This window comes from Malaya genurostris, chromosome 2, assembly GCF_030247185.1.
Source record: "Malaya genurostris strain Urasoe2022 chromosome 2, Malgen_1.1, whole genome shotgun sequence".
Taxonomy (NCBI): Eukaryota; Metazoa; Arthropoda; class Insecta; order Diptera; family Culicidae; genus Malaya; species Malaya genurostris.
In genome coordinates, this window is record NC_080571.1 from 62,066,391 (window position 1) to 62,094,385 (window position 27,995).

The 27,995-nt window shown below is 37.8% G+C and overlaps 2 protein-coding genes across 3 annotated transcripts in view; one reads left to right on the forward strand and one right to left on the reverse strand.

Annotated features, from left to right (window-relative positions):
- LOC131427547 (protein neuralized) overlaps positions 1-7,954 on the forward strand; it is a 96,065-nt gene extending 88,111 nt beyond the window's left edge. The window contains exons 1-3 of one of the 2 annotated variants that reach the window (XM_058590834.1): positions 1,508-2,320; positions 4,771-6,422; positions 6,518-7,954. In XM_058590834.1, the coding sequence (XP_058446817.1) occupies positions 2,179-2,320; positions 4,771-6,422; positions 6,518-6,820 (2,097 nt within the window). In that variant the 5' untranslated portion in view covers positions 1,508-2,178 and the 3' untranslated portion in view covers positions 6,821-7,954. Of the gene's footprint in view, positions 1-1,507; positions 2,321-4,770; positions 6,423-6,517 lie in introns of those variants that run through there. The other variant, XM_058590835.1, reaches the window with a different exon arrangement.
- An 11,176-nt stretch (positions 7,955-19,130) lies between these two features.
- The window catches only part of LOC131432988 (Kv channel-interacting protein 1), a 90,415-nt gene continuing 81,550 nt past the window's right edge, over positions 19,131-27,995 (reverse strand). Inside the window, exon 7 of the mRNA XM_058599688.1 lies at positions 19,131-26,821. Within this exon, the coding sequence (XP_058455671.1) occupies positions 26,693-26,821 (129 nt within the window). The 3' untranslated portion in view covers positions 19,131-26,692. The remainder of the gene's footprint in view (positions 26,822-27,995) is intronic.

A 27,995-nucleotide genomic window follows, 5' to 3' on the forward strand; every position in this document is an offset into this window, starting at 1 on the left:
CGTGAGAACGTGTGTGGTTTGTAGAAGGTACCTAGTTCGTTTGCCTTTTCGATTATCTTTTAATTCTTTACTCGAGATACTAGTGCTCACCGCGTTCTTTCGCTTCAAACTGGAAGCGTCAAAGCGAGGTTCTATATCTACACATGGGACTGATTCAAGCTTAGTTTTCATCCAGTACTAAGTATGAAACGGTATAGATAATAATGACTTAATGAGTATAAACAGATCGAACTAAATCAAATTTACCGGATCTTCGTTAAAATGAAATATAATGATGTCATCATAAAAGCAATTATTCGTGAAATGGCGTGACTTGAACTACTAGAATACGCTTAGAAGCTTCTGGAAAGAACCAAACGAGTTGAACTTAGCAAATCGTCGAAACACAGCGAAATGCTCGTCTCGAAACGAAATCGCTTAACTCAATAACAGTATTCAACTAGTCAAAATTATTGACTGCGCGTTCCACCGTAACACACATATCAGCTTGGAGAAATCGTTATTCTGGTCACACCTTAAACACTGTAATCTGTCAAAGAACAACCCAAATGCATCTCTCAAAAACAACCCCGTCACCTCGGTGGTGCCCTTCAGTGCAACTGGCAGCGAACAACGGAAATCTTGCAAAACTCGAAAGGCAACGGGCTATTAATTCCATTCATTTGCTAGGAAAATCGTGAGAATGCCTCCGTCTAACTGTTGTTCAGGTAACTTATTTTTCCCTCAACCCATTTCCGAAGTTTCTCTATCGGCGGTTCAATTTTCTCTCGGTGGCGTTGTGATCGAAAGAATTCAAAACATCGCACAACAATCGCAACGCGGCGAAAAAGCTCCCATGACCTTCGGCCTTTGAGTGCCAGTGCCACAACCAGCGAAAGGCGGGGGAAGAAATATCATTTCGCTATCTGCATCGGACTATCTCTGGTAAAATTAATACCATTTCTATGAATAAGAAATTGAACACGATCTATGATCGGTACGGTTTAAGCGGTGCTGGTGCTGGTACTGGTTATCCTATCGCGAAAGAAAAAGTTGTTTCTGTCGGATGGCTCCCATGGACTCCACCGTTTCTGGGTTTCTACCTGAACAAAGAAGAAGAGATTGCCAGAAGGGGAGCTCGAACTTACATGATCCTCCGAATGTTCACACGACTTTTTGAACTTGTGCATTTCTTTTCGTCCCCAGCCTGGATGGAAGACCGCAGGCACACTTTTCTCATCGTTATATCACTCACCTCCAGGGGGGTGAGGGTTTTATGGGGGTCTCTTCCCGAGCATGGTTCTGTGCGATCTTCTTCGTTGGGGAAATGTGCTGCTCGCTCTCACAGTGAATGGTATTTTTTTTTGTTTCTAATAATTTGCGGGATGCGCTTCAGTTTTTTGCGTTAATTTTGTCCACGCCGGGCAAAGGTGACGGCGGAACGGCACGGTATCGAGGAAACAAAACGGGAGGACGAACCGAGGGAAGAAGAGCAGCTGGAAGCATTGAGAGCATATGCACGCAGCCGGCCTGTGCGATGTGATGTGTACATAACAGCATAGCGCAGCGTGCTGTGGAGTGAGCGAGAGGGACCGACTGGCAGCATAATGCTGTTTCTCGATGGGTGTCGGTGTCGTGAGGCAAAATACGCAGCAGAGGTTCATTTCGATGATCAGTTCTGAGCAAGCCGTTCAGCGGTACAGACGTGTTCTCCTGTCTTCCTCTCATTTGCTTGGTATAGGGAGAGTATAATCCTTGTAGAAACTTTGTACGCTGTTGAGGAGTGCGATCTACGTGTGGAGATCGACTCGGCCGAAGGAAGTGATTTGATTGTTTAATCCGGTGCACTAGTCCGGAAGTCGCTGTTATCAGTGTTTATCGTTGTGCCGTCCGGTGTGTGTGTGGAAGTACTGACCGGTTTCTGTAGTGTGGGAACCAAATGAGGAATCCATTGCCGAGAAACGATTTCTCGTCGTAAGTACACCAGTAAAGAGAGGTGTACCGTGCGGTGAAAAAAGTGTGAAGAAAGAGTTAAAAGAAAGTCGTTGAAAAACAAAACACAAGACGGACGATCGCCTATTGGGAAAGGAGGAAAAGAAACTGTTATGTGTGATTAATTCAGTCGCAAGTTTCCGAACGTGTGCTCTTGAGCTGACTTTTTGGAATTTTCGGTTAAGCTCGGACACTAGTGATATCTATATGGGTGTACTGAACGGGATCGGTTCCGGTGTCGGTGCAGCAATCGAGTGCCAGCCGAGTTGCAAGAAGAACGATAACATCTTCTCGCCGATCAAGAACAAGATGAAGGTTCTGAAGAAGATCAAAAAACGGATGGGACTAGGTTAGTATCATTTAATTATCGTATGTGGTGTGGATTAGCCGCATAGCTCGAATGGAATGGGTAATGCCAGGGATTTCGACGCACTGATCGATCCTCCCGCGAGACCGGCAGCTGCATTTTCCCCCTTTTTCCGGTGGCTTCGGATGTTATAACGAACTTTTTTCGCCCCTGAAAATATGCGTTCTAGTTCGTTAGCTGTCTGGCAGCGGTGAGTGTTCGTAGACAGGGTGTAAGAATTTACCAGAGAGAGGTGAATGCTTTTTATAAAACCTTTCATTCATACTTATCGAAGCGAAGTAGTTCCCCTCTGATGGGTGCTCGCTCGTTTGAAACACTTTTGTACTGAGCACTTTTTTCCCGTTGGAATCGGTTACATTCACCGAGGGGTAATTGAGGTGTGGAAAATTTGGAACGTTTTAGCGAAACAGTAAACGAGCCTCTGCTTGATTTTATATTCACTGGGAAGTACGTTCCAGATTTTCAAGACGGACTTTGCTTGCCATGGAAACCTTCGACTATCCCGAATGGTTGGGGGGGTCAGTCTACCCAGCCGGACATTGAAATGTGTCATGCTTCCACGCGCAAACGATAACAAACTGCAATGTGGTACCACTGCTCGGTGCAGACGACTTACATGCGCAGTTTTTCAAGCGTAATTCCGACCGTTCATTGAAGTCCCGACGTCCAGTCGTCGTCATTCAATGCCGCCAGTGACTGTTGAATAATAATATTAACAAATAATTAATTCTTTCATGCGATGTTATGAAACTGTCTTCCATTTATTTATTTTTTTTGTTCATGTTTTTTTTTCAACCCGAGCCAAGCGATAGTCCCAAGCTTTTCCCGGCCTTAGCGCGCCTCCGTCTCGCATTAAATTTTTATTGCATTTCTTCAAACTGAAGATTCCCGAAGCCTTGCCTCTTACCTTGCCAGGTCGGCCCGGGCCGGACGGGCGTGCGCTAATGCTGGGAACCACTTCTTGCCTTCATCTGATTGCTATTCTGACTCCGCGCATCGCTCGGTACTGGTTTCCATGGGAATGCGCGAAGTACATCTCCAACCGAAGCCACCACACGTATTTATTATACGGCGACGTCGCCGATGACTGACGGCGACATCTTCGACTGGCGTCGAGGATGTGTCGCCTGGTATAAATAAGCATAACGCGCATAACGTAACCTAGAAAGCGAAATAATAAATAAATTGTTTCTTTCTTTCTCTGATTAACTTTCCTTCCGTGGCACCGATCGTCGGTCGGCTGAGAGGAAATTAAAAACGATTTTCCCTAATAACGATTTTCAGTTTTGATCAAACGGAGCTACTTTCTCTATAAACGCTGGAGGAGATTGGTTTTTGGAGGTCCAATTGCCAAAGCAGATGTTTCGATTTTCTTTTGCTCGTGTAGTTCATTGTAGTAGAGCGTCTTCCGAAAACTGCAACCCCTAAAAGAAGTACCAACCAGCTGTCCATCGAAGCGCACTAGGCTGCAATCGGCAGTAGCAGCAGCATAGACGGAAAGAGGAGGGATAGGAAAAACCGAAAATCCACGGGATTCGTCTTCCATCACACTTACTTGTGTCGCGTCCCTATTCGAAGGAAGCACAGAGGGAATTACTTTTCCGTTCGGTTTCGGTTATTTACATTTTCAATCAACATCTGTCTCTGTTCTCGGGCGGCAGAGAAAAGCTACGCTCTGTCTCGAGGGATATTTTTTTGCGCAACGAAATTGCGAGGGTGGTGCATGCGGAATTTACAGTCTTGGAAGGATTTACATCGTTGCGTTAGTGGTGCAGATGTGTGTATAATTAAGAGCCGCTTCGAAATATGTCCTTGGGGAAGCGGCTTGGTTTGCTAAATCCTTTTTATTACAAACCGCCGACTTGCGTCGTCTCGCCTCCGCGTACCCTTCGAAGCAACAACAAAAAAAATGAACAGCATCTTATCGGTTGCGGTTTGAGCACAGATCGTCAAACGGATGTCGTTTAAGTCTAATTGATTGCGCGCCTGCCTTTGAAAGCGAACGGAAGGCAACGGTTTTCTCGGCGTTAAGCACGTGTGTAATGTCCGTAGGTACACATACCGCAACAAGAATTGAGCAATATAATGAACAAAAAAAAATTAAACGAGGAGGGGAATCTTTCAACATAGTGCACTCGAGAAACGTACGTGCTTGAAGGTTGTACTCGGCAAGGCGACACTCGGGGATCGACCGGATGCCGAAAAAAATATATGAGTATGATGAGAAGCGAACCCGAACGTCATGTGTGCGCCGGTGTCGAAAGGAAGTCGGAAATAGCATTTCCGATCTTTCTTCGTTTCTTCTTTTGGTGTGCAGCCGCCTGTTTCTCGTATGCACAGTTTTCTTTTTTATTATTGCACAGAAAATGATGATCACCTGCTCTACTTGTGAGACTAATGAATCTTTCTTTTCTCCTGTATTTGTCCAACAGCTCCACGCAGTACATCGTCATGTCCCGGACCAAACAATCTACCACCGCTTCTGTTCCACAATGTGCACGGGGACAATATTCGAATTTCGCGCGATGGAACCGTAGCTCGACGGTACGAATCATTCTGCAAAGGAATCGCATTCAGCGCACGGCCAGTTCGCGTCAACGAACGTGTTTGCGTCAAGTTCCTCGATATCTCCAATAATTGGAGTGGCGTTATTCGATTCGGTTTTACCTGCAATGACCCAGCCACACTCCGTGGCAATTTGCCAAAATATGCATGTCCAGATCTGACAAATAAGCCCGGATTTTGGGCAAAGGCTTTGAACGAGCGATATTGTTACCGCAATAATGTCCTATTTTACTACGTCACACCGTCCGGGGATGTCCACTTTGGCATCAACGGCGAAGAGAAGGGAGTTTTTATCACAGATGTTGATGCTCGCGGTCCGCTATGGGCTGTGATTGACGTGTATGGAAATTCGACAGCCATTGAGTTCCTAGATTCGCGGATCTACATGTTCCAGGCGCAGCAGCAGCAACAGCAACAACAGCAGCAACAACAACAGCAACAACAACAACAGCAGCAGCAACAACAGCACCACCATCATCATCACCATCACCACCATGCGGCACCAGCACAAAGCCAAACGTGTGGCCGTCGCTCTGCTGATCAGGAAATTTTACCTCAGTTAGAATCACTCAGTATCAACCAGCACAATCAGCAGTTGCTCGATGAGCGCCCGACTCCAACCACGGTCATCAGTCCAGCTGCTAGCGTGCGGTACAACAGTCCTGCGCCCGGATTGCTACCTCTACCGTTTCATCCAGTGCGTGGGCGCAATGTCAAATTTTCGCCGGACCGTTCTGTCGCTACTCGGGTGGAATCGGAGTTCTGTCAAGGATATGTTTTCACCCCCCGTCCAGTAAAGATCGGTGAACGGTTGATCATTCAAATTCTAAAAACTGATACGATGTTCGTCGGTTCGTTGGCACTTGGTCTGACATCCTGCGATCCAACAACCCTACAATTTTCGGATCTGCCCGACGATTCAGATCTGCTCCTAGATCGCCCCGAATATTGGGTTGTCAGTAAAGACGTTGCGTCGACACTAGTCCGCGGGGATGAGCTGTGCTTCTCGATTTCCGTCAATGGTGAAGTTTCCATCAGTAAAAATGGTGGACCCCAATCTGTGATTATGCACATCGATCAAAGTCTGCAGCTGTGGGCATTCCTAGATGTTTACGGATCAACTCAAAGTGTTCGCCTGTTTAGTCATGCAATTCCTGCTCCGATTGCTGCTGCATCCTGCTCGGCTCTGTACGAACCACGACCAATTCCAGCATCTGCAAGTCAACGCAGTCTTCAGATCCAACCAGCCGCTCAACCCCAACCGAATGCCGCCGTTCGATCCGATATGATACAGATAAATCCCGGCGGCACCGTTCTGGTGGTTAACCTACCGCCAACCGATGTCATCTCTCCTGCATCATCCCAATCCACTGTCCAGCAAGCTCAGGCCACAATCGTATCTCGTGGCCTGCCGAATTCAGCTTCAACCCTTTCTGTTCCACTGTCAACGCTCTCGCTATCCTCGCACACCGGATCAACCGGAACTAGCGAAATCGTTCCACCCTACACCTTCACAGAGGTAAGCATCTTTACACAGTTCCAACTGTCCAGTTTAGAGACTATTTGCACCTACCAGTGAACAGAATTTAACGAAATATTTTTTTTCACTTCTAGCCTCTTCCTGCTTACAACAACGCATCCAACTACAACACACTGGCGGCAGCTGGTGGAAGCAGTAGCTGTAGCAGCAACACCATCAACAACGTGGTCAGCGGAAACGGTGGCCCGATCTATAGCTCTACCGGCGTTGATTGTACCATCTGCTTCGAAAAACCAATCGACTCGGTTCTATATATGTGCGGTCACATGTGCATGTGCTACGATTGTGCGATAAAGCAGTGGCGCGGCGTCGGTGGTGGCCACTGTCCGCTGTGTCGTGCCGTTATTAGGGACGTGATTCGCACCTATAAATCCTAAACGATCCCAGGTGTTGCTGTCGTCAACAGGGCCCCAAGCGTCGTCTGGTCACGATACCAAATGGAAGCAAATAAATATGTGATTTTTATTCCAAAAAGAAACAAGCAAACAAAAAAAAGAACAAGAAAGAGCGAGACATTGAGTTGATTTAGAAAGGGAGACAAAGTTTCGGAAACATTCTGGTCAAAATTATTATACACTTATATTTTATGCGAGTAAACTATAAAGTAGTCAAAATTTCAAATCAAGGGTGATAGAAGAGATCATGTTGGAAAAAGTTGGAGTAGTTCGCGCATTTGTTGGTTAAATATTCGCTTTGCGATAGAGGACAGTGGTATGACTTGTTCATATGGTTCTGTTTAGTTTTGTTTTTTTTGCCGAAGTCGTTGAAGAATACATTATCTAGTTCGTAAGTTTGTAGGACAAATTTGCTGATAATGAAACCAAAAAACTCAAGTTTGCATAGTCTAGTGTGACAGCGAGGAGATTGCCAAATATAATACATCACTTCCAAATAATTGACATGGGGCGAAAAATCGGGATAGCAAAACAAGCACCAACCATATTTATTTTCATCGTCCATGGTTCTCCACATCCCATTTTCAATTAATTTTGAAGATGTGTTCATTGAAGGAACTGCATGATTTAAAACTAAAAATCTCTAGTCAAAAATGTATTGAAAAGAGCGAGAACCCCAAAGTAAAACTTAGTTTAAGTGCGGTCATTTTTGCATAGGTCGTACCTTGCATCAGGGCTATTTATTTATTCTATTGCGTCCTATTTTTCCTCTGATAATAATTTTCTCTGCCGTAGAGTATTGTCGTCTAGACGACTTCACTATAATACATCCTACTTATCTGCACTTATCCGGTCAGTAGCTGAAACGAATGGCATTTTGAGACCAGTAGACTACCCATTGTCTGGTGTCCCAAATGAAATCATTAAAGCATTATTAACTTGTAAGAGATCCGACGATTACTACTTATTATATGAAAAAAAGAAGACAGTTGATACTTTATTAATTTATTGTTATCTAAGCAACTAGAATTAGGAAAAAAACATCAATTATCGTATTTTAAAGTTAGCTGAATTAAATGAAAAACAAAAATACAAACTCATTGTGCTAAAATCAAAGCTCGATTGTTGCGTTGTAGGCGATGACAATTTTCCCAGTCCTTGGAAAAGTTATAGTGGAGACTCGATAGTGTTTCGAGAATGTTCCCACCTTAACTAATTCGGCTTTGTAAACAGACTTTAGCAGATCCGTCCTTCTAATGCTGACAACACGGTGATTATATAATTGATTTTTCGACTACTCTGAGGTACATGCTTCTGTCTCCATTATCCATTTCTTTTCATAACAATGATAACGATTGTCGAAGATGCAAAATGTTCTTTTGGAGCAACGTAATGCCTTGTCTCTCGACATCGAATCCTGTATCCTGTCCTCTTCGGGTACCTAAGATCAACTTTGCATATAAATCGGTTTTGTGAAATACATTTGTTTTCTGACTATACTGTTCCGTTCATTACAGCTAAGGATTTGAATAAAGCGGTTGCACATTTGAACGAAGACTTACATTCGCTGGCTCAGTGATCAAAATTCAGAATTGAATTAATGATTATCGATTTTTTTTTGAAAACACATCGGGATCGGAAGTTGTAGATGGAATTGGGTTAGGCTCTGCTCATCTCATGTTATTCCATCATTCAAGGATCTTCCCGGGCAAGAAGTTTTCTTAAATAACACTGGATAGTAACCCGGAAATATTTAAATGTTTTCTTGTTCTCAGTCGTTCTTTAGGAGGAGAATCTCTGCTGGATTAACCAGATCGTTTTTTGTTTAGTTTTCTGGTTAAAATATGTGATGCAATATTTATTATCATTTAGATAAATCGTCCAGCTCACTCCTTTGTTGGGGTATGAGGCGGGACCAGCATCATCTTTATTCATTTATTTGATATGGCTCAGGTTCCTTCAGACTGAACAAAGCCGGATTTTTAATGCATAAATGTAATCACTGGAACATAGTTTGTGTAGGGTCTTTTTGATCCCTTTTTTCTCTGAGGGAGAGGCAATCTTTTTACCATCCAGAAAGTCGTGGTGTGTTATTGACTTACTAATCGCGCCTTCGTCCATTGATTCGTTGTGGCTGTTGCTGCTTAAGTACCTTTCTCATATAGCCAGGCTATGCAATCACTGCAAAAAATGATATTTGAATCGAGGCTCGAAATTCGTCGAGTACGCTAAATGTCTTTTTGTTTATATGTGTGTATGTAAAGAAAATATGCACTCGCTTTTCTCAGAGATAGCTGCAAGGTCTCTTGGTTCCAAGGTTGCTATTGAATTTTACCCGGATCGAACATCTCGTTCGGGAGAGAAGTAGTAAAATGTACACTCGATTTTCTCAGAGACCGCATAATCCTGCTGAATTTCATCTGGATCCGATTTCCGGTTCCGAAGTAGCGGGGTAAAATGTGCAAAATGAATTAAAAAAGTGCACTCGATTTTATCAGAGATTGCTCATCCAATTAGCACAAGCTTAGGTTTTTAAATTAAAGGTTTTTTAAGTCAAATACGACATCCGATTTCGGAATTACAGAAATTATATTTACAGGAGCGTGTTTTTATACATTACACGGAAAAATCAAGCCAAATACATTCTATTAGACAGATATGGTTACTTGATAATCAAATACCTTCATTTTGGGTATATCGGATCTGGTTCTGGAGGTACTGTAAAAGTGCTCTTGTGCTTCAAACCGGAAATGACTTCTATTTCTCAGCAGGCACGTATCCAGAAGGGGGAACCGAGGGGCCCAGGCCCGTCCCGAAATCAAAAAGAGGAACAAAACAAATGTTTGGTACAAAGCGAACAGTGTTAAAACTAAATAAATTGGAGGTTAAATCCGGGGCAGAATACATTTTTAAAATCACACTAAATTGTACTGGATGACCGGAAATAGAAAGTGTGTGAGCTCATCATAGTTGGTCAAGATTCTACAGACGAGAAAGTCATCATGCTGCTAGATTCCGCACATACTTATTTAAGATTAAGAAGACGAACGCAAGTGCACTTCAAGTACTTGTTTGGCAGTCGGTGTTGAACAGTCGTTCGCACCGCACGCATATAGCTCTTGGCTCCTGGAATTTTTTTCTGGCTACCTAGAGTTTCATTGATTCAAGGCTTCAGTCTTTTTCAAGGCTACCTGAATCACTAACAGTCTTTTTAAAGACTAACAATTAGTCAGCCTTTCTGAAGGCTCTTCAAAGAGTGATATTAGAGTGACTAAGTGATACAAAGAGTGATATTAGAGTGACTAAGTGATACAAAGAGTGATATTAGAGTGACTAAGAAATTAATCAGCCTTTTTTAAGGCTAGCTGTTCAAAGAACTATTATTCAAAATTCAAAATTCCATTCATTTCAAAAATGCCTGCGTCCAACCGGAAAGGCAACAAGCCTAAGGCTAAAAATAATTCAATACGGAATAAGTCACAATCCGTTATGCAACATTTTTCTAATAACATTCACGATCTTATAGAATCTGAATGTAAAAATAAAAGACAACGGACGGATTTCCCTTCCGTTGATCCTATGCCGTCTAACAATATTTACGAGATTCTTCCTGAATCCGATTGTAGCGACATAGAAGAAAATTCTTCAAAAATTCCCAAAATGGACGCTTGTCGTTCTGGGAAGAAACAACAATCTATGCCACCAGTGACGGTGATGATTTCCGACTTCAAAGCATTCCGTACTGAGCTTTCTACTTTTCTCCCGGAAGTAAAAGTCTCATTTCAAATCGGACGAAGAGGAGAATGTCGAGTCTTGGTTGATGGATTGGAAGATTACGAACGTCTTATTCGATATTTGTCCGAGAAACTTCATAAATTTTATTCATATGATATAAAATCAGACAGACCCTTCAAGGCTGTCTTGAAAGGCTTATCAAATGATCAAAGTATTGATGAAATTAAAAATGAACTAAAAGAATTGCTTGGTTTTGCCCCTTCCCAAGTAATACTTATGAAAAAAAGAGCGAATGGTACTTCTAAACCACGCTCTGGAATTTCCCATGAACTTTACCTAATACACTTCAATCGAAGTGATGTAAACAATTTGAAAACTTTAGAAAAAGTACGTTTCATTTCCCACATTAAAATTCATTGGGAACATTATAAACGGCATAATCGTATTGCAAACTTAACGCAATGTCGTCGTTGCCAAGGCTTCGGCCATGGAACCAAAAATTGTCATATGGATATAGTCGTCGGATATACGGTGTTTGAATTGTGGTAAATCGCATTCGGAAGACGTTTGTCCAATGAATGAAACCACTGATAAATTTTCATGTTCAAATTGCGATGGAAATCATAAATCCAATTATTTGAAATGTCCTGTCAGGGAAAAAAATTTAAACGCTCGTTCGCTTAGACAACAAGTCAAATCAACGACCTTACATTTACAGAACATACCTGAGAATCAAAAAACCGTTACAAATGCCACGCCTAATTCTTCTAAGGCACCTATTTCTTCGAATTTAAAACAAAAAACAGGTACGCCTGCCAATTCGCCTTCTAACGAAAACAATTTATTGACAGGTAGATCGACCTCGTCATCATCTTCTTCTAATGTCAGCTATGCTGGTATATTAGGTAGAAATCTATCACCTGTTTCTTCTAATGTAAATAATCAAAACACAGGACCGCCTAGCAGTTCATCTTCTAACGAAAACAATTTATTAATAGGTAGACCGGCCAAATCATCTTCTTCTAATGGCAGTCTACCTACAAATATTCCTTCAATGCCATTCGCTTCTTTAAATGAAGTCGATTTAGGCGATATTACTGAAAATAAAATGATCTACCTACAAGATCAACTTTTTCAAATGATCATCCAAATGAATTCGACTTCATCACTTTTTGAAGCATTTCAAATCGGATGGAAATTTGCAAATAATATTATTATGAATTTAAAATTTAACAGTGATGTTAAATAATTATTTGAATATTTTAAATTGGAATGCTCGATCTTTGAAATCGAGTGAAGATGAATTTTATAATTTTCTCGAAGTTCACAAAATCCATATTGCCATTGTGACAGAAACTTTTCTTAAACCAAATGTCAAATTGAAAAGTAATCCACATTATGTGGTTCATCGATTTGACAGGTTTACTGGAATGGGTGGTGGAGTTGCCATTTTTGTCCAATGGCAAATTAAACATCGAATTTTACCTTCTTTCAATACTAAAGTTATTGAAAGCTTGGGAATCGAAGTTGAAACCATTCATGGAATTTATTTCATCGCTGGAGCATATTTGCCATTCCAATGCACCGGCGATCAATTAAATTTCTTTAAAGGCGATTTGCAAAAACTCACAAGATATCGACCGAAATTTTTCGTAATAGGGGACTTAAATGCTAAGCATGTCCAGTGGAATTGTAGGCAAAATAACAGTAATGGTAAAATACTTCATAATCAACTCTCAGCTGGTTACTTCACAGTTCTTCATCCCAGTAATCCTACTTGTTTCTCTTCCGTGAAAAACCCGTCTACAATTGATCTGGTTCTAACAGATCAAAGTCACATTTGTAGTGAACCGATTACACATGCTGACTTTGACTCAGATCATCTTCCTGTAACATTCAGACCTTCCAACGAAGCTATAATTAATCCAATTAGTTCTATATTCAACTATCATAGAGCTAATTGGTTGGATTACAGATCTCACATTGAAAATCATGTGGATCATGAAACTATTTTAGAGAATTCTGCGGACATCGACACAGCAATTGATAATTTGAATCATTACATTATTGAAGCAAGAAATCTTTCAGTTCCCAAAGCTCACACTAAATTAAATTCTCCTATCATCGATGACAATCTTCAACTGCTCATTCGGTTGAAGAATGTTCGTCGACGACAATATCAACGTTCTCGTGATCCTGCTATGAAAAACATAGTTAAGGATTTACAAAAAGAAATTAAACATAGATTTACTCTTTTGCGAAATGAAAATTTCGCTAAAGAAGTTGAACAAATTAAACCATATTCTAAACCTTTCTGGAAACTTTCTAAGGTTCTGAAGAAACCTCAGAAACCAATTCCTGCTCTCAAGGAAGGAAATCAAATACTTCATACAAATGGCGAAAAAGCTCAAAAACTTGCTCAGCAGTTCGAGAGTGTACACAATTTTAATTTGAACGTTGTGAGTCCTATTGAAAATGAAGTCTCACTGAAATATGAGCATATTTCAACCCAAAAGTTATCACACGATGACATTATTGAGACGAATTTTGACGAAATTAAATCAATTATTAGGAAACTCAAAAACATGAAGACTCCTGGTAATGATGGAATTTTTAATATTCTTATTAAAAATCTTCCCGATGTTGCCTTGAGACTTCTGGTTAAAATTTTCAACAAGTGTTTTTCATTAGCTTACTTCCCAAAAAGATGGAAAAACGCTAAAGTAATTCCTATCCTGAAACCTGATAAAAATCCAGCAGAAACATCAAGTTATCGACCAATTAGCTTACTTTCTTCTATCAGTAAACTTTTAGAAAAAAATATCTTGTTGAGAATGATGTCTCATATAAATGAGAATTCAACACGGAACGACCGAAATTAGCTCTGCGCCTAATTCGTATTACTGTTTTTGAATTAGTTGATTCTAACAACAAAATTTCCAAAATAACTATAAAATTAGTTAAAATGTAGAATTTACTGTGCTGAAAAAAACTCTTATTTTTAGAGAATGTGTTTAGTTGGCGAATATTCTGGACACAAACCAGCAATATTTCAATCCAACACGGAATTCTCATTGACAACTAATTTCGTTATTAAAATCAGAAACTTTGATTCTATTTATCTATCACCGTCATTACTGAAGGACAGCAGTGTCAAAGCAAAACAATCCATTAAAAAGCTAAAAGGGACAGTCTTGTTGAAACTGCTCGCAAATTGTTTAGATGTTTTTCGCATGTGTTACGATATATCCCTATATAATTTTCTAAACCGATATGTAAAAATGACGTAAACTGTTAGTGGAAAGTGTATTTATTCAGAATTTGTGCGCACTTGAAGCGATTGTGCGTAATAATGTTTTTACGCGGAACAGTGATGTGAATTTCGAATGTTTCACTCTAATTGTGATGAAGGTTTTTTGTATCTTCAAACCTTCCGAGCTGCGCCGTCCGGTGTACTATTTGTATTCGGTTTTTGTTTTCCGAGTGCTCAAAGTTTTCAGTGAGAATGAAGAAACAGTGATTTAGAAGAAAAAAAATTCAAAAAGATGTTTACGTTTCGTTTATGTCTTTTTCTCCAACACAACATCGTATTTATATCTGCCAATATAGAAAAGACAACCGCGTCTGAGTTTTTTTCGGCAGTAGTGTGCCATCTAGTGGCTAGTAGTCATTAAGGTGTTACCGTTTCGGTGACAGGGCGCCATATAGCTGCAGATTGCAGAAGCCAATTCAACCATTCATATTGGTTGAAAACAACATTATATTTCTTTAATTCAACTAAAAAATTAGTTGACTGGATATGAAGTGTGCCTTAGCTAAGAAATGACAGTACGTTTAATTTGTGAATTCAACTAAAAAAAATAGTCATTTCAACAAATATTTTATTATTATTAAGGGAATGAGAATAGAAAATCTAAATCAGCAAAAGTAAGATTTTTTTTAGTTGTCTCAAAAAATAACTAACTAAAATCAGCAAATCAACTAAATTTTTCGCGAAAATGCTGATTTCGGTCGTTCCGTGAATTTTTTTACCAGAGCAGTTTGGATGAACATTCAACTACTCATTAACTTGTAAGAGTCACGAACATGATAAAAGCAAATAAATCTTCTGGGTTATCCACTGGAGTTGCTCTTCTAGACATAGAAAAAGCATTCGACAGTGTTTGGCACAAAGGTTTAATAGCAAAAATGTCTGATTTCCAGTTTCCTATTTATTTGATCAAAATGATTCAAAATTATTTAACTGATCGTACTCTTCAGGTTAGCTATCAGAATTGTAAATCTGAATTGCTATTCGTACGAACCGGTGGTCCGCAGGGTTCGAGCGTAGCTCCAATCTTGTATAATATTTTCACTTCTGATCTTCAAAATCTACCCGGTGGTTGTCAGAAATCGCTATTCTGTGACGACACAAGTCTGTTAGCCACAGGTAGAAATCTAAGAGTGATCTGCAGTCGCCTACAAAGGAGTTTAAATATTTTCAGTGATTATCTGTCAAAATGGAAAATTAAACCAAATGCAGCAAAAACGCAATTAATTATCTTTCCTCATAAGCCAAGAGCTTCTTTTCTTAAACCAAACAATAATCACATTCTCAAATTGAATGGCTTGGAATTGACATGGTCTGATCAAGCTAAATACTTAGGTTTAACGTATGACAAAAAACTCACTTTCAAGGATCACATTGAAGGAATCCAGGCAAAGTGTAATAAATATATTAAATGTTTATATCCTCTTATAAACAGAAATTCTAAGCTCTGTCTAAAAAACAAATTGTTAATTTATAAACAAATTTTCAGACCAGCCATGCTTTATGCAGTACCAATTTGGTCAAGTTGTTGTCGCTTCAAAGGATTCAGAATAAAATTCTGAAAATGATTTTTAAGCGTCCTCCTACAAATGAGTTACACAGACTCACAAATATAGAACCATTAGATGTAATGTCACATAATATTATAAGCAAATTCCGACAAAAATCGATGCAATCTTCAATTGAATCGATTCGCTCTCTGTATTAGTTAGTTAGTTAGTATATAAGTTTTTTTTCGATTACACAATTCAAGTAGGTTTAGAATTTTCCCTACACAAAAAATCTCAGAATTGCGGAAGCAAATAATATCCTCATGGTAATAACCAAATCATATATATATATAATAGGGCTGAAAAGTCACCAATTGTGGCAGAACACCCAATTTAAATCTTAATAATTTTATTTTAACTCGTATTCCAATAAATAGTTATTTAAAAAAAAAGTGCTTGTTTGGCTGGAACCATTATTATACGCAAGAGAACAAAATGATTATCAGACAATGAACTGAAGTTGTGCTTCAAAGCGGTACGAGTGCCTGGAAGGGAGGCTCAATGGATCGGAAAGATCATGATGACGCTTTTCTGAGATTGTCAAAGTATACTTTAGTAGGACTACCTCAATGAAAGTATTAGCGTGCATTAATGGAGCGATTAAAGACCGAAATCGCTGTGCAAGGGCCTTACATGAAGCACATGAGCATCACTACCATGGTTAAAATTAACGGTTTAGGGTTCCGATTACTTGTTCATCCACCTTGTTCACCTGTTTTGGAATCTTAGACCGCTACTTCCGGAACCTGATACCGACACCTTATAGCCACAGTAAGTTTGTATGACCATCAACTAATAAGACCTACAAATGTAGAAGATGTTTTCCGTTCTCCACGAATCGAACATGCCCGACTGAAATGGCATGACAGTAAACGTTAAAAAATGTAATACAATAACCTTCTCTTGGTCACAGTCACAAATTTTATTTAAATACTTAATAACAAAAGTTCCAGTGGAAAAGATTAAAGTGTTAAAAACGCCGGTAGAAGGCGCACCGAAAATTATGTACATTAGTAATCTTCAGTAACATTATTTTTTATTTGTGGACCCCTACCGAAACAAAATCCTGGGTACGGGCCTGTTTCTCAGAAACGTCCAAAGCGCAATTTCAGATCTGCATTATCTTTCCATAACTTGATGTAGAATTTTATCCAGATCTGGCTTCCGGCTCCAGGAAGATAGGACAGTGTGTATGAAATTGCAACCTTTTCTATCTTGAATAAAATAAACTTTCTTTGGGTATAAACTAACATAACCTTTTCAATTTGTAAACAGTTATGTCAAGTTAATAGGATTTTTTCTTTATTTTGTATCGTCGCACTAAATGATTAAACACACTTTACCCTATAGTTCTGGAACCGGAAGTCGGACCCGGATGAAATTAAACAGCAACCTATGAGACTATAGGAACTTATATTTGAGCTTGTTTGTGAAAATCGATCGCATCATATCTGACAAAATTGAGTGAGTCTCGTTTTAAACTTTTTGACCACTATTTCCGGCACTTCTGGAATCGGGAACTTGGAACCAGTATAGTCGAAGTCGGTTCGTTTAGCAAGTAACTAATACAGCCTACAAATTGAACCAGTTTTAAGCCAAATCTAGAAGAATATTACCCTTTTTTTTGAATCGATGCTGACGGTGTGAAATTCATTAGCAACCTATGGGACTACGAGATTTTTTATTTTATGAGTGACACACTTGCACACACAGATATTGCTCAGTTCGATTTTTTTTTATATCATTTATTTTACCCCGGCTTTAACCATGTTGGTCACTCAGTTCGATGAACTGCGTCGAATGATATAAAACAATTAGCCCTCTGGACCAATATTCACTAGTCAATTATTGAAGTGATTGCATAAACTTTCTATATTGTGTACTTTTATAGAAAAGCATCGTTATCATGATCTTGTAATAACACTAAAAAGTAGGTACAAATTGAATAAAAGAATCAGAAATTTACAATTTTTTTCATCATAAAAATATAAATTTTAATGTGGCAACCCTGCACGCTATACGAAATTGAACAAAGCACGCTGCGAACGGAGCGAAAAACAAAGACGATTTGAATGTTTTGACAATTATGGCCGTTTTTGGGGCTTTTCTCCACTATTATCGCTGCTTTCGGTAGTGGAAATCGGGGACTAGTAGTCCAAAAGTAGTTTTAAATATTCACTAACAAACAAGATCTGCCAATTAGATGAATTTAGTAGTGATTTTTTAAAAAATGCGTATCATAACGAAATAATCTCTTTTCATAGTGGAATCCAAAGGAACCTATAATTTTTTTAAGACGGTTTAGTTTTCAACCCACAAACCGCTCAAAATACAAATTTTGAAAGAATTCCTATTAAGTTGGGTCAAAACTGTAAAAAATGGAAAGGTTATGCTTATGTATGCCCAAAAATTATTACTATCGTTATTAGCAATAGAAGACGTACAACAGTAGCATTCTGCCTTCGAAGTGCTGGGGCTGCTCGAAACCGGTATAGAAACGTTTTTTATGTTCTTGGATGTAGATGTTATTTTGTCTGATTTCTCTCTAGGATGGCCAAAGTAGGTAGATTCAGATAGTACAGGCATGTGACCGGTTGATTCTCGTATGTAATGAGTGATTTGAATTGGACTCGACCGGTTTCAAAAATCAAATAAGAAGGAATAAATCTTTCCATCTTTCTTTTTTAGGTTAGACACGGTTTGGTATAAATAATACGCGTTTGGTATAAATAAAAAACTATTTTTTTCATAAACATATATTTTCTGCTTTGCATTTCATTGGAACAATTGCATTCGTTTATTCGCTCTAATAATATCTCTGAATAATAAATAACGCTTCTCTTTTTCACATTCTCTACTGTCTCGCTTCGCTTCTTAGAACCGAACATTAGACTGGATTCAACTTAGCACTAGAATAAAAGTAGGTGGTATTCCTTATAAAACCAATTCATCAGCTAGATGGCATCCTTCTCATTCCATGTTAGATATAAATTCTGGAGATCTCACCGCGTATTTTGCATTTTCTTGTTTTGCGCATGAGTTAACTTGTGGTGGATGGTAGGTTTTTTTATCTTCTCAAACCGTACTAACGATAACTTCGACTTCTATAACTATGGCATCATTTGGTTTTATTTGTGTCTGTTTTTTTTTACACTAGAGATAAACATTGGTGGGAGAGAGTTTTCGGTTCTGTTGCGGTTTATTCCTTACGACTAAAGTCGTTTTTTTTTGTTAAATTTACAAGCTTTTCATAGACAGGTACATTAAAAAACAGCTTATCTTCAATCTATTACAACAGTGGGATTTAATTTGTTTTGCTAAAATGTTCAACTTGTGTTCGTTTTTTTTTGTTAGTTCTATATTCGGCTAGTTGGCTTCTTTTTATTCAACGTGCATTACATTTTCTTATTCATGTTACTAGTAATGAGCTTGAATCGTTTTGTATGCTTATATTTTTATTGTTTCAGGTGTGAGTGAGAGAAAAATGATGCTTCAAAATCATACCACAGAATGATTGTAATTGGCGTATCGGTTGATTCTATTTGAATACAGTGAATAATAAATTGTAACATAGGGTTAAGCAAATTGCGCTATGATTAAATTATCTGTTGGTCGACTACAAACGTTGAGGTCTTTTGCTACAGCATCATGGTTATTGGACATAATTTTCAGCTCTTCTTTCAAAGATTTGTGTGAGTGATATTTGTTTTACAGTTGTGAAATTGGTATCGAAGCCAAAGCAACAACGCGTCAAAATTTTGGTCGCGCATATCGAAAATTCGAACTACTCGCACACCAAATTGGCGAAATTGGTCGCCATCCTAATAAAAGTGTTTAGAGTAAGTTTGCTTACAGTCTGAAAATCAGAATCGGAAGGAATTCGGAAACCGGAGACTGCCAACATATAGCAGGACCAACTGTTTTAAGCGGAACCCCAGCCTCTCCGTCCAAGATGTGGCAAACATTATGGAAGTGTCGTCAATAACCTTGTTTTGAGCTGAAAAACGTGTCAAATTGTTAACTTACAAGAAGATGATAACTCCGAATCGAAACATTAAGCAATACAAGTCGATCGAAGTACGATCATGACGATACTGTCGAAGTTTAATTACATGGCGATAAACTTTGAATAGCTTTATGGACAGAAATATTATATGATAACTGAAATTGTTCCGCTACTTTTGGCCAATTTGCCATTACGTGAAAAAAAAACATGGCTATCTTCAAGCAGAATATCAGGAACACGCGAAAGATAATCATCAGATACTGTTCAAGGTAAATTTGTGTTCAGTGGTGAAGAAAATAACCAAGGAGGCAGTGCAAAACATGAAAGAAAGGACCGCATTACGCCAAAAATAAACTTGCGAGAGAGTTCCTTTTCATTCTGTATGAATCGAAACAAGACTTTGATTTTTAAGTGAAAAGGATGGGTTTACATACTTTTTTGTCTGGCTAATTTTCGATCGTATCACCTTTTTTTAGTTTTGTAACTTTACAAAAAACAGTGTCATTTCCATAGAACTAAAAATAGAGGGTCATTTTTCATAGAACTAAAAATTCATTCCGATTTTGAATGAAAATCTGCACGAAAACGGGCAAATTGTAGAAGAAATATAATAAGAAGACACAATGTCAATTTAGTTCGCAATTCTCGCTTAATTCCGACAGATTTTCGAATCAATCGGTTGGCATTGATTTGGAATTCAAAATTCCATTTCGAACAGGGCTTGAGAGTTGGATAGAATCCGGTAAATGTCAAAAAAGGCGTGGACAGAATTTTCAATTTTCAAAGATTTACTTTAGATATTCATAGAACATTTTTATGAAATTCACAAACATGTTTGAATGAATATCATTTATCACGTTTTACGATTAACATTTTGCTATATTGGAAATTTTGTTATGTAATTTAATTCAGAACTTGTTTTTTTAATTCCATGAACCATCTGAGAAAAAGTACTTTGAAAATATTTTCAGTATAAACTAGGGTTGCTTTTCTTGTTATATCACAAATATCATGGACTCGTTGCGATGTAATACCCGATGCTGGAGACATATTTTGGTATTGACGCCAAATTATTCGCAAGAGTTAGGAGTGTATGTATTTAACTAGGATTTGAATTACCAAAATCCAAAAAAATCCACGAATGCGATGAATATGCGCATGGTTTTGTCGAAGTGGGTTAATTCTGGACGTAGCAAAAAATTTTATTTCTATGTGTAAGCTAGTTAGTGAAGTGAGGGAAGCTCTCGAATTGTGAAATCGGATATCTCATCAGATCGGAAGTTTTTCATAATTTGGTACCTATTGCAACATTGATCGAATATTTCGATCCATTTGAGGAGGGAGGAATAGCCTTAATAATGCCAAATATGTCGTTTGTTTCGGTAAAATTACTCAAAAACAATAATTTTCATTTTAACATGTCTGAGAAAATCAGAATATCTCGATCGAAATAAAATTATGTTATAACCATGCAGACAAATATATTCTATTATTTTTGTTTGCAGTTTTTTTCAGAATGAATCGTCACCAAATGCCAAAACTCGCTTTCAAATGCTCAGTAAATTATCGTCTCTTTTTTAGAAGCGAGTTACTGCAGTAAACTATTAACGTAGTGTGGTGGACATATTTTTTATTTGGGACAAATCATCCACTTTTTCAGTTTTAAGTTGGGTTGATTATCAAAAGCTAACAAAAGTTCTTTTGTAGCTTATGACCTAAAATTGTACCAAGGCTTACGACCTAAAATTGTTAGAATTATTGGTTTAAAAACCATATAAAACATCTTTTAGCGTGAGCAAAATTGGTTACCTACTTGCAACACTGTAAGAAGAATATTGCCGTAACAACACACAATATTAGCAAGAAGTGTTTAAAAATTCAGTAAATTTAAATGGGAAGCAAGATTTTAGTTTTGGTTCAAATTTATTATGCACCATTCATTAGCGATCCTAACAATTTTTAGCTATTATTTTTCTGAATGTTTGAAGGAAATCACGTAATCGTGTTATTTGTCACTTGTGTAACAAAAAAAAAACAACATGAAAAACAGTTTTATGCAAAGTTAAGAAGCGCTCGGTTCATAATAAACGGAATTCTGTTGGATGCATCAAACCTAGCCCTAGCCATTCGTATGATTATAACATACGAAATAGAAATCCCATAGAAGGAACTACAGATTTTTTTATGTCGTATATCTTCATCTGGCGAACGATTGGAACGAAAATGTGTCAAATATTGCGTGTAGCTTGTGGATGCTTACTTGTACGACGCTCTGTTTAATCAAATTCCAGAATAGCTAAAATGGTAGAACAGTTCCAGTGGTTGTAGATTGGTTTGAAAGATTTTCGTTTTTCGTAATCCCATTTTATTATCTAACGATTCTCAATCTGTGTTTCGTTGGATATTAAATAAAAATTTAGCTAAGTTTATGATTAGCTATTAAAAAAAATGAAAATTAAACTAAGTTACATAATGATAAAATCATATGAATCTTCAGGTTTCGTCGTTCGTAATGCGGCCTCGATTCGTAATTTTCGCCTCGATCAAAAGAACTTGTTTTTGTTATGATACATTCAGTGTTGGTGATTGCCGAAAACTTTGACAGAAGCTGCTCGATATTTACCAATATTGTATACAACATTTTCAATCCGGTAGAAGATGCTACAAGAACTCGAGTCTCGTAATGCATGAACCGCGAGATAATTTTTCTACATTTCTTCGCTCCACTTCATACTCTGAGTATTGCACGGCCCTAAAAAAATTATAGTCTGATAATGATTGGTGCTGTGTGGAATTTACCAAGAGAGAATCGCAAGTTGACAATTGTCGCAGAAAATCCAATCGATGATTCGACTTGATGATTCTCATACTAGGTTGCAATATTTCAAAACCCTTGTGTGGAGCATTCACATGCATTTCCATAGACACATCTTATACAAAGGTTTTATTTACATAGCTAGAATAAGCGGCAATAGTAAAATGAATCTATCGCAATTTTCTACTGCCCATACGGAATCGAAACGAAAATAAGCGACCGTTGATTGCTTCAGAGATAATCCCCACAGCAGCGAGCTAACCTTTGATTCTCAGACAGGCGCACCGGTGTCTATTCTATGTTAAATGAAGAACCATGCCGGTTTTTTGTTGCTGCGATGATATCCGTCTCTCTTTGATGGCACTATTGAATCGTGTGCAGAGTTGCTAGTAAGCGTTCTTTGATACGATAATCCATCCTTGGATACATTTATGATGAATGACGGTTCTCCGGAAAAAACATTTCGAAATTAAATTTTACCTGTTTTTTCAAGACTGGAAATAGCGAAACAAATTCATTTATTAACTTCGACTGTTTTGAAGTAACCAGAAAATCGGATCCGACATTCCTTTTCAGTTCGCATTTTTGATGAAACCATGAGAAACTATTACGAACTATTGTTAAAAAATATAAAGTGAATAATTATATAATGCATAGATAACAATTAGGAACATTTTAAGACTCTATGGAAATCTCTGCCTCCCAATGAAATTGATTTCCCCTTGGTTCATAAGTCCGACTCTATAAATGCCTAATTGTTTTTTCTTAGTGTAATTTCAAAGGTCGAGTACTTGCGTGTGCCAGTTTCAACCAGAGTTGGTCAAAAACTTGTTTTAAAAGCGGATACATAGTTTTCTGAATCTGTCCTAGGTCTTGCTTTGTAAATTTGCCTTATTTCCATTTTTCATCTGTTATGAATATTTAGCCAGAATACCGGCATAAACTTCTGGTACACGCTGTCGGTCGTCTGTGGAACCGTTTGGTGGTAATAGCTACCTAGCCAGTGGCGTACCGAGGAAATTTGGCGCTCGGGGTGAAAAAAATACACAGCTGAACTCCACCTCCGGCAAGATGACTTGGGCGAGCAAAAAAAAGGTTCCAAGGAATGTTTTGCCGCCTTCCTAAAAACGTTGAGTCCGGGGCGAGTGCCCTGTTAGCCCCCTTCTTCCCACCTTGATAAAACTGGCGTATCAAACTGTCAAAATAGTGTTAGCAGAAATGCGTCTTTCTCTTGCCGGTCTTGCCACACGTATTCACTTTTCCTTCATGTCTTATGGTCTTGTCAAATGTTTATGGAACAACATGGACATAGAAATGAAACCAGAACCAGATAAATATTGGTTTGGTATATAAATGTGTTTTTACCTTAATTGGCAAAGTTTTCTCAATCGAATCGTAGAGTAGAGAGGATTGCGTTTTTTCAGAAGATTTTACATTTCCGCTGGACTGCCAGATATCCGGGAACTGTTTTTTACAGGCACGGAAGGATGGAAAACGACCATTTAATGACTCTATCATTTTTACTTTGTCCTTCTCTATAATGTCCAAATAGTTTAGATGGCCGCGGTTTCATCTTGTATGAAAAACTACTCTTGCCAATTGATTCTCGTTTGAAAAAAGACTATATTTACTGTGACCACCTTTAAGAGCCTCGTGGTGTCACAAATAATTTTACAGTTTTTTCGTATGTAACTGTAATAATCAACAGAGAAAGTAAACAAATAAGATCTATCTGAAACTGGTTCTAAGACCATATCGACACTTCCTGACATGTGCATGTGATCAAATGATTCATGAAACTGGACCATCATCTTCTCGATTGGAAGATGGAAATGCTTGTATGCGATTCGTTCAAACTAAAACAACTAAACAGACGAATGATGATTTCGCGTTTTTTACGTAAAAAATAGTTTAAGTGCGAATTGTAGCATCTTTCATTTCGGTTTTCCTGTGTTACGGACACTATTAAATCCTCTTTTGAAATACTATGATTTAAGTGTATAAACGAACTGTACAATGCTTGAGACAATTGCTAACGTTCCCTTTGATTAACTCTGAGCTGTGCAAGCTTCAAACCGCTTAGCGCGTTTGATTCTAATGTTGTTATAAACATACAGATCAGAATCTCTTGACTGACGATTTTGTGCTATGAATCGTGATTAAGTTTGTTGATACACACTGATTATTTGTTGAATTCTTGCAGTAATGTAACATACAGAAGAGAAGTTTTAAACATATATTCTTATATAGTTTTTACCTAGTTGACAATACTTTTTTGTTCTATATTTTTTCTCTGTGGTTTTATTCGAGCTTTCCAGTGGTAAATAATACAGTTGCTTTTGCAAGTTCTTACTAAAATACTTACATACATAATTGGTGTTTTCCTGTTTCCGCTATGAATGCTTAGAAACTATTTTGATATAATTTACAACCATTTCTGACAGCACAAAATCAAACAATACCGTGGAAAGAAAACTCATCTCTGATAACAAAATTACCAAATTAAAATATTTGTTCTACGTTATGGCAATATCCCAACATCGTGTTTTTGTTTGGTTTTTGTTAATTTTTCTCGAGTCATTTGCACGTAATTTGGTTTTGTTTTGGTTCTAATTGTAACTACACAGCATGAACAACTGCTAGCAGCCTGTTTGAAGCTACATTTCTGTGTCTAAACGATTGTCTATTGTCAACGAACGCCTGTGTCTCTATGTTTATTTACTATTTTAAACTAGTTTCTAAACTTTCGCCTTATTTTTTTGTTAAAGTTTTTGCATTATTCTTGACTATCACTAATGTTATGTTGTGATTCAAAATACTGTTCCAGTCCGTATAGCTTTCTAATGCCTTTTTCTCCAATTCAGTTGTTGCCTAAACTAGTGTAACTAATGTACAGATTATTACCGAAATGATCTCGCAGACTCGGGTTCATGTTCGGGTCATAATATTTTATTACATTTTATTATCCTTCCGTATTCTTTCTATACTATAATGGCATTTTGAATTTTCCTCTATTCCTTAATGGTTAAATAAACGATCGAAAATGGAATGAATCATACAATAACACAAAATTTATTCTAGTTCGCTACAATATTACATTACTTTATCATAATATAATATTGCTTCAATTTTATGGAATGTGATATGAAATTTTTAAACATATATTATTTTTCCATTCGACATGCAGCTTGCATGCGTTCCATTGACAGTTTCATGCGTATAACTTAAAATGATATCATTTTTGAGCCACAAAAAAGTGATGTTTTCTTTTTTAATTTGCCTATCGGTGACTGTTGAAGTGAAAGGTTGAAAATTCCTAGCGTTGAAGTGTAAAAATTCCACTAAAAGTGAAAATAATATTCTGAAGTTTGAGCTTCGTTTGCTTGTTTCAACATAAAATGTAGTATTTTAATTTTTTTTTTATTCATAATGAAATGGAAAATTAAATTTCTTAGCATTCAATAAGTGCAGCTAGTGATTTTTGATATCGAGAACAACATTGGAAAATCAAATGCCTTTCATTATAGGGATGTGCGAGCTCAAGCAGAGAAGCGCTCTGCATTTTATCTCATCGTAACTTCTATCAACAATGATTAAGCGTGACCTTAAAGCGTTGCAAAACTAGTTCGAATGTAATTGGAAATATTTTGCAGAATTTAGGTTGGACTCTCTGGAATAGAAGAATTTCCTAAAACATGAAAATGCAATAGGATTTCAAATTTCCGTTTTCGAAACTGGACATGAGCTCAAAAGTAATTGTGTTTTATTGAAGTTAACTGCATTGGCTGTATTCAAAAAACGAAATATAAAATTGCTTGTCAATTGCGAAAATGTTTTTTAACTGAATTATTTACGTTTCGCATTCAGCTCATCAGTGCATTAGCAGATCATGTTGAACTACTAATGCCACCTCGCGGATCAGCATAATACGCTAAGCACTGATGAGCTGAATGCGAAACGTAAATAATTCAATTTAGTCATGCGCACTTTAGCACAAACTGGAACCCAAGAGGTTCCAAACCCCCAAATGACTTTTTTGAACTGTTATTTTTTTATTTTCCCTTTCAATCAATGTGAAAATTATTCGGCTCTTTAGAAAAGTTACTTGATAATCAAATCATCGGTACGGCAGGTAACTCAAAGTCGTCTGAAAACATCATTGAGTAGTGATTTTTTGTGAGTATTTCTCTTAACTTACTGATTGGCGAACGTTCCAAATAACTATTTCGGTTTGTCGGAATGTAGTCTCCCAATTTTAGTTGCTTCGATATCGGAACAATAAAAACTAAACGCGAACTAAAATTGTGCGCGAACGCTTGCTAGCCTAGCTAATAGTCAGCGATTGAGTTTTCGGCTAATTCTACAAATGAATCAGTGCAAAACGCTCCAAATCCGTCGCTTTCAGTTGACCATCGGTTACACTTTCGGAAGACGGTCATCAAAGGCAGGTGTCGAACATTTGCAGCGATTTGGTGACGACATCGTCCTTGAGACAGGCCTCCAGAAACTCTTCGATCGTGATGATGCCATCCTGATTGAGGTCCAGCTTTCGAAAGACTCGATCGACCTGTGGAAAGGTTGAGAATTTGAAATTTTTGCAACTTTGTGGAATTATAAATTTGTATTATGCATAACCTAACATATGTAATATTCGACGTCTACACGTCGAACACGTGATAGAAATATTCATATTGCGCTGTATTTGGTACTATAATAAATCACTACAAAAGAATGAGAATTATATCCTTTCGATGGAGAGTGAATATAAGAAGTACTACACTGCCAGAAATCCACACTTTTTAAAAAAGTGTTCCTCTAGATAAACTTCATGTTTCTTGGTGCACAAACATATCAATTTTATTTAATTATTAATTTATTTTTACTCTAAAAGCTTAGCATATAAATATAAAGTATGTCGTCATATACTCCCGAACTCAGAAACAGAAATGAAAAAAAGTTTGAGAAATATCCACTCCACTGCCGAAAAAGCAAGCAGCGACAGGCCCTACGAAGCCGAGCAGAGTTAAAACCACTTAAAATGGAGGATGAAACCGGGGTAAAATAAATAACAATGATAATAATACATAAAATACTTAAAATAGTAGTTTAGTTTTAAAAGCTATACACATTACGAAGTTTTTTGTGGCCAATCTGAGTCAACGGCTGAGTAAAGGTACTATGGAGGTCATTCGCCTCTTCGGGCTAGAAACTGCGGGGTTGGGAATCGAACCCAGACGGGTTGCGCGAAAGGCATCGACTTATCCATCACACTCAAATCCGTCCCCAATATGGAACAATGTTCCATTTGACGATGTGTTTCACTCGAAATTATCGTTAGATGGGAAGCGTTACGTTATGTTAAAGAAGCTTGTAAATTTTCTTAAATTAAGTAGCAAATCACTTGAGTTGTTTTGTGGAAATGATGAATGTTAAAAACCGTTTCAAGGGTGAGATTCTTGCGGTAAACGAGTTACAATGCGTTACTTTTAAGGAAGTTATAGGTGTTACGAAATGTTATATACGTCACTCTTTTGTAAGTTATAGATGTTACGAAGCGTTACTTTTTTGTAAGTTATAGGAGTTACGAAATGTTGCATGCGTCACTTTTTTAAAGTTATAGGCATTAGGAAGCGTTGAATGCGTTACTTTTTTGTAAGTTATAGGCGTTACTTTAAAGTAAATTACAGGCGTTACGAAGCGTTACAAACGTTATTATTTTGTAAGTTATAGGCGTTACGAAG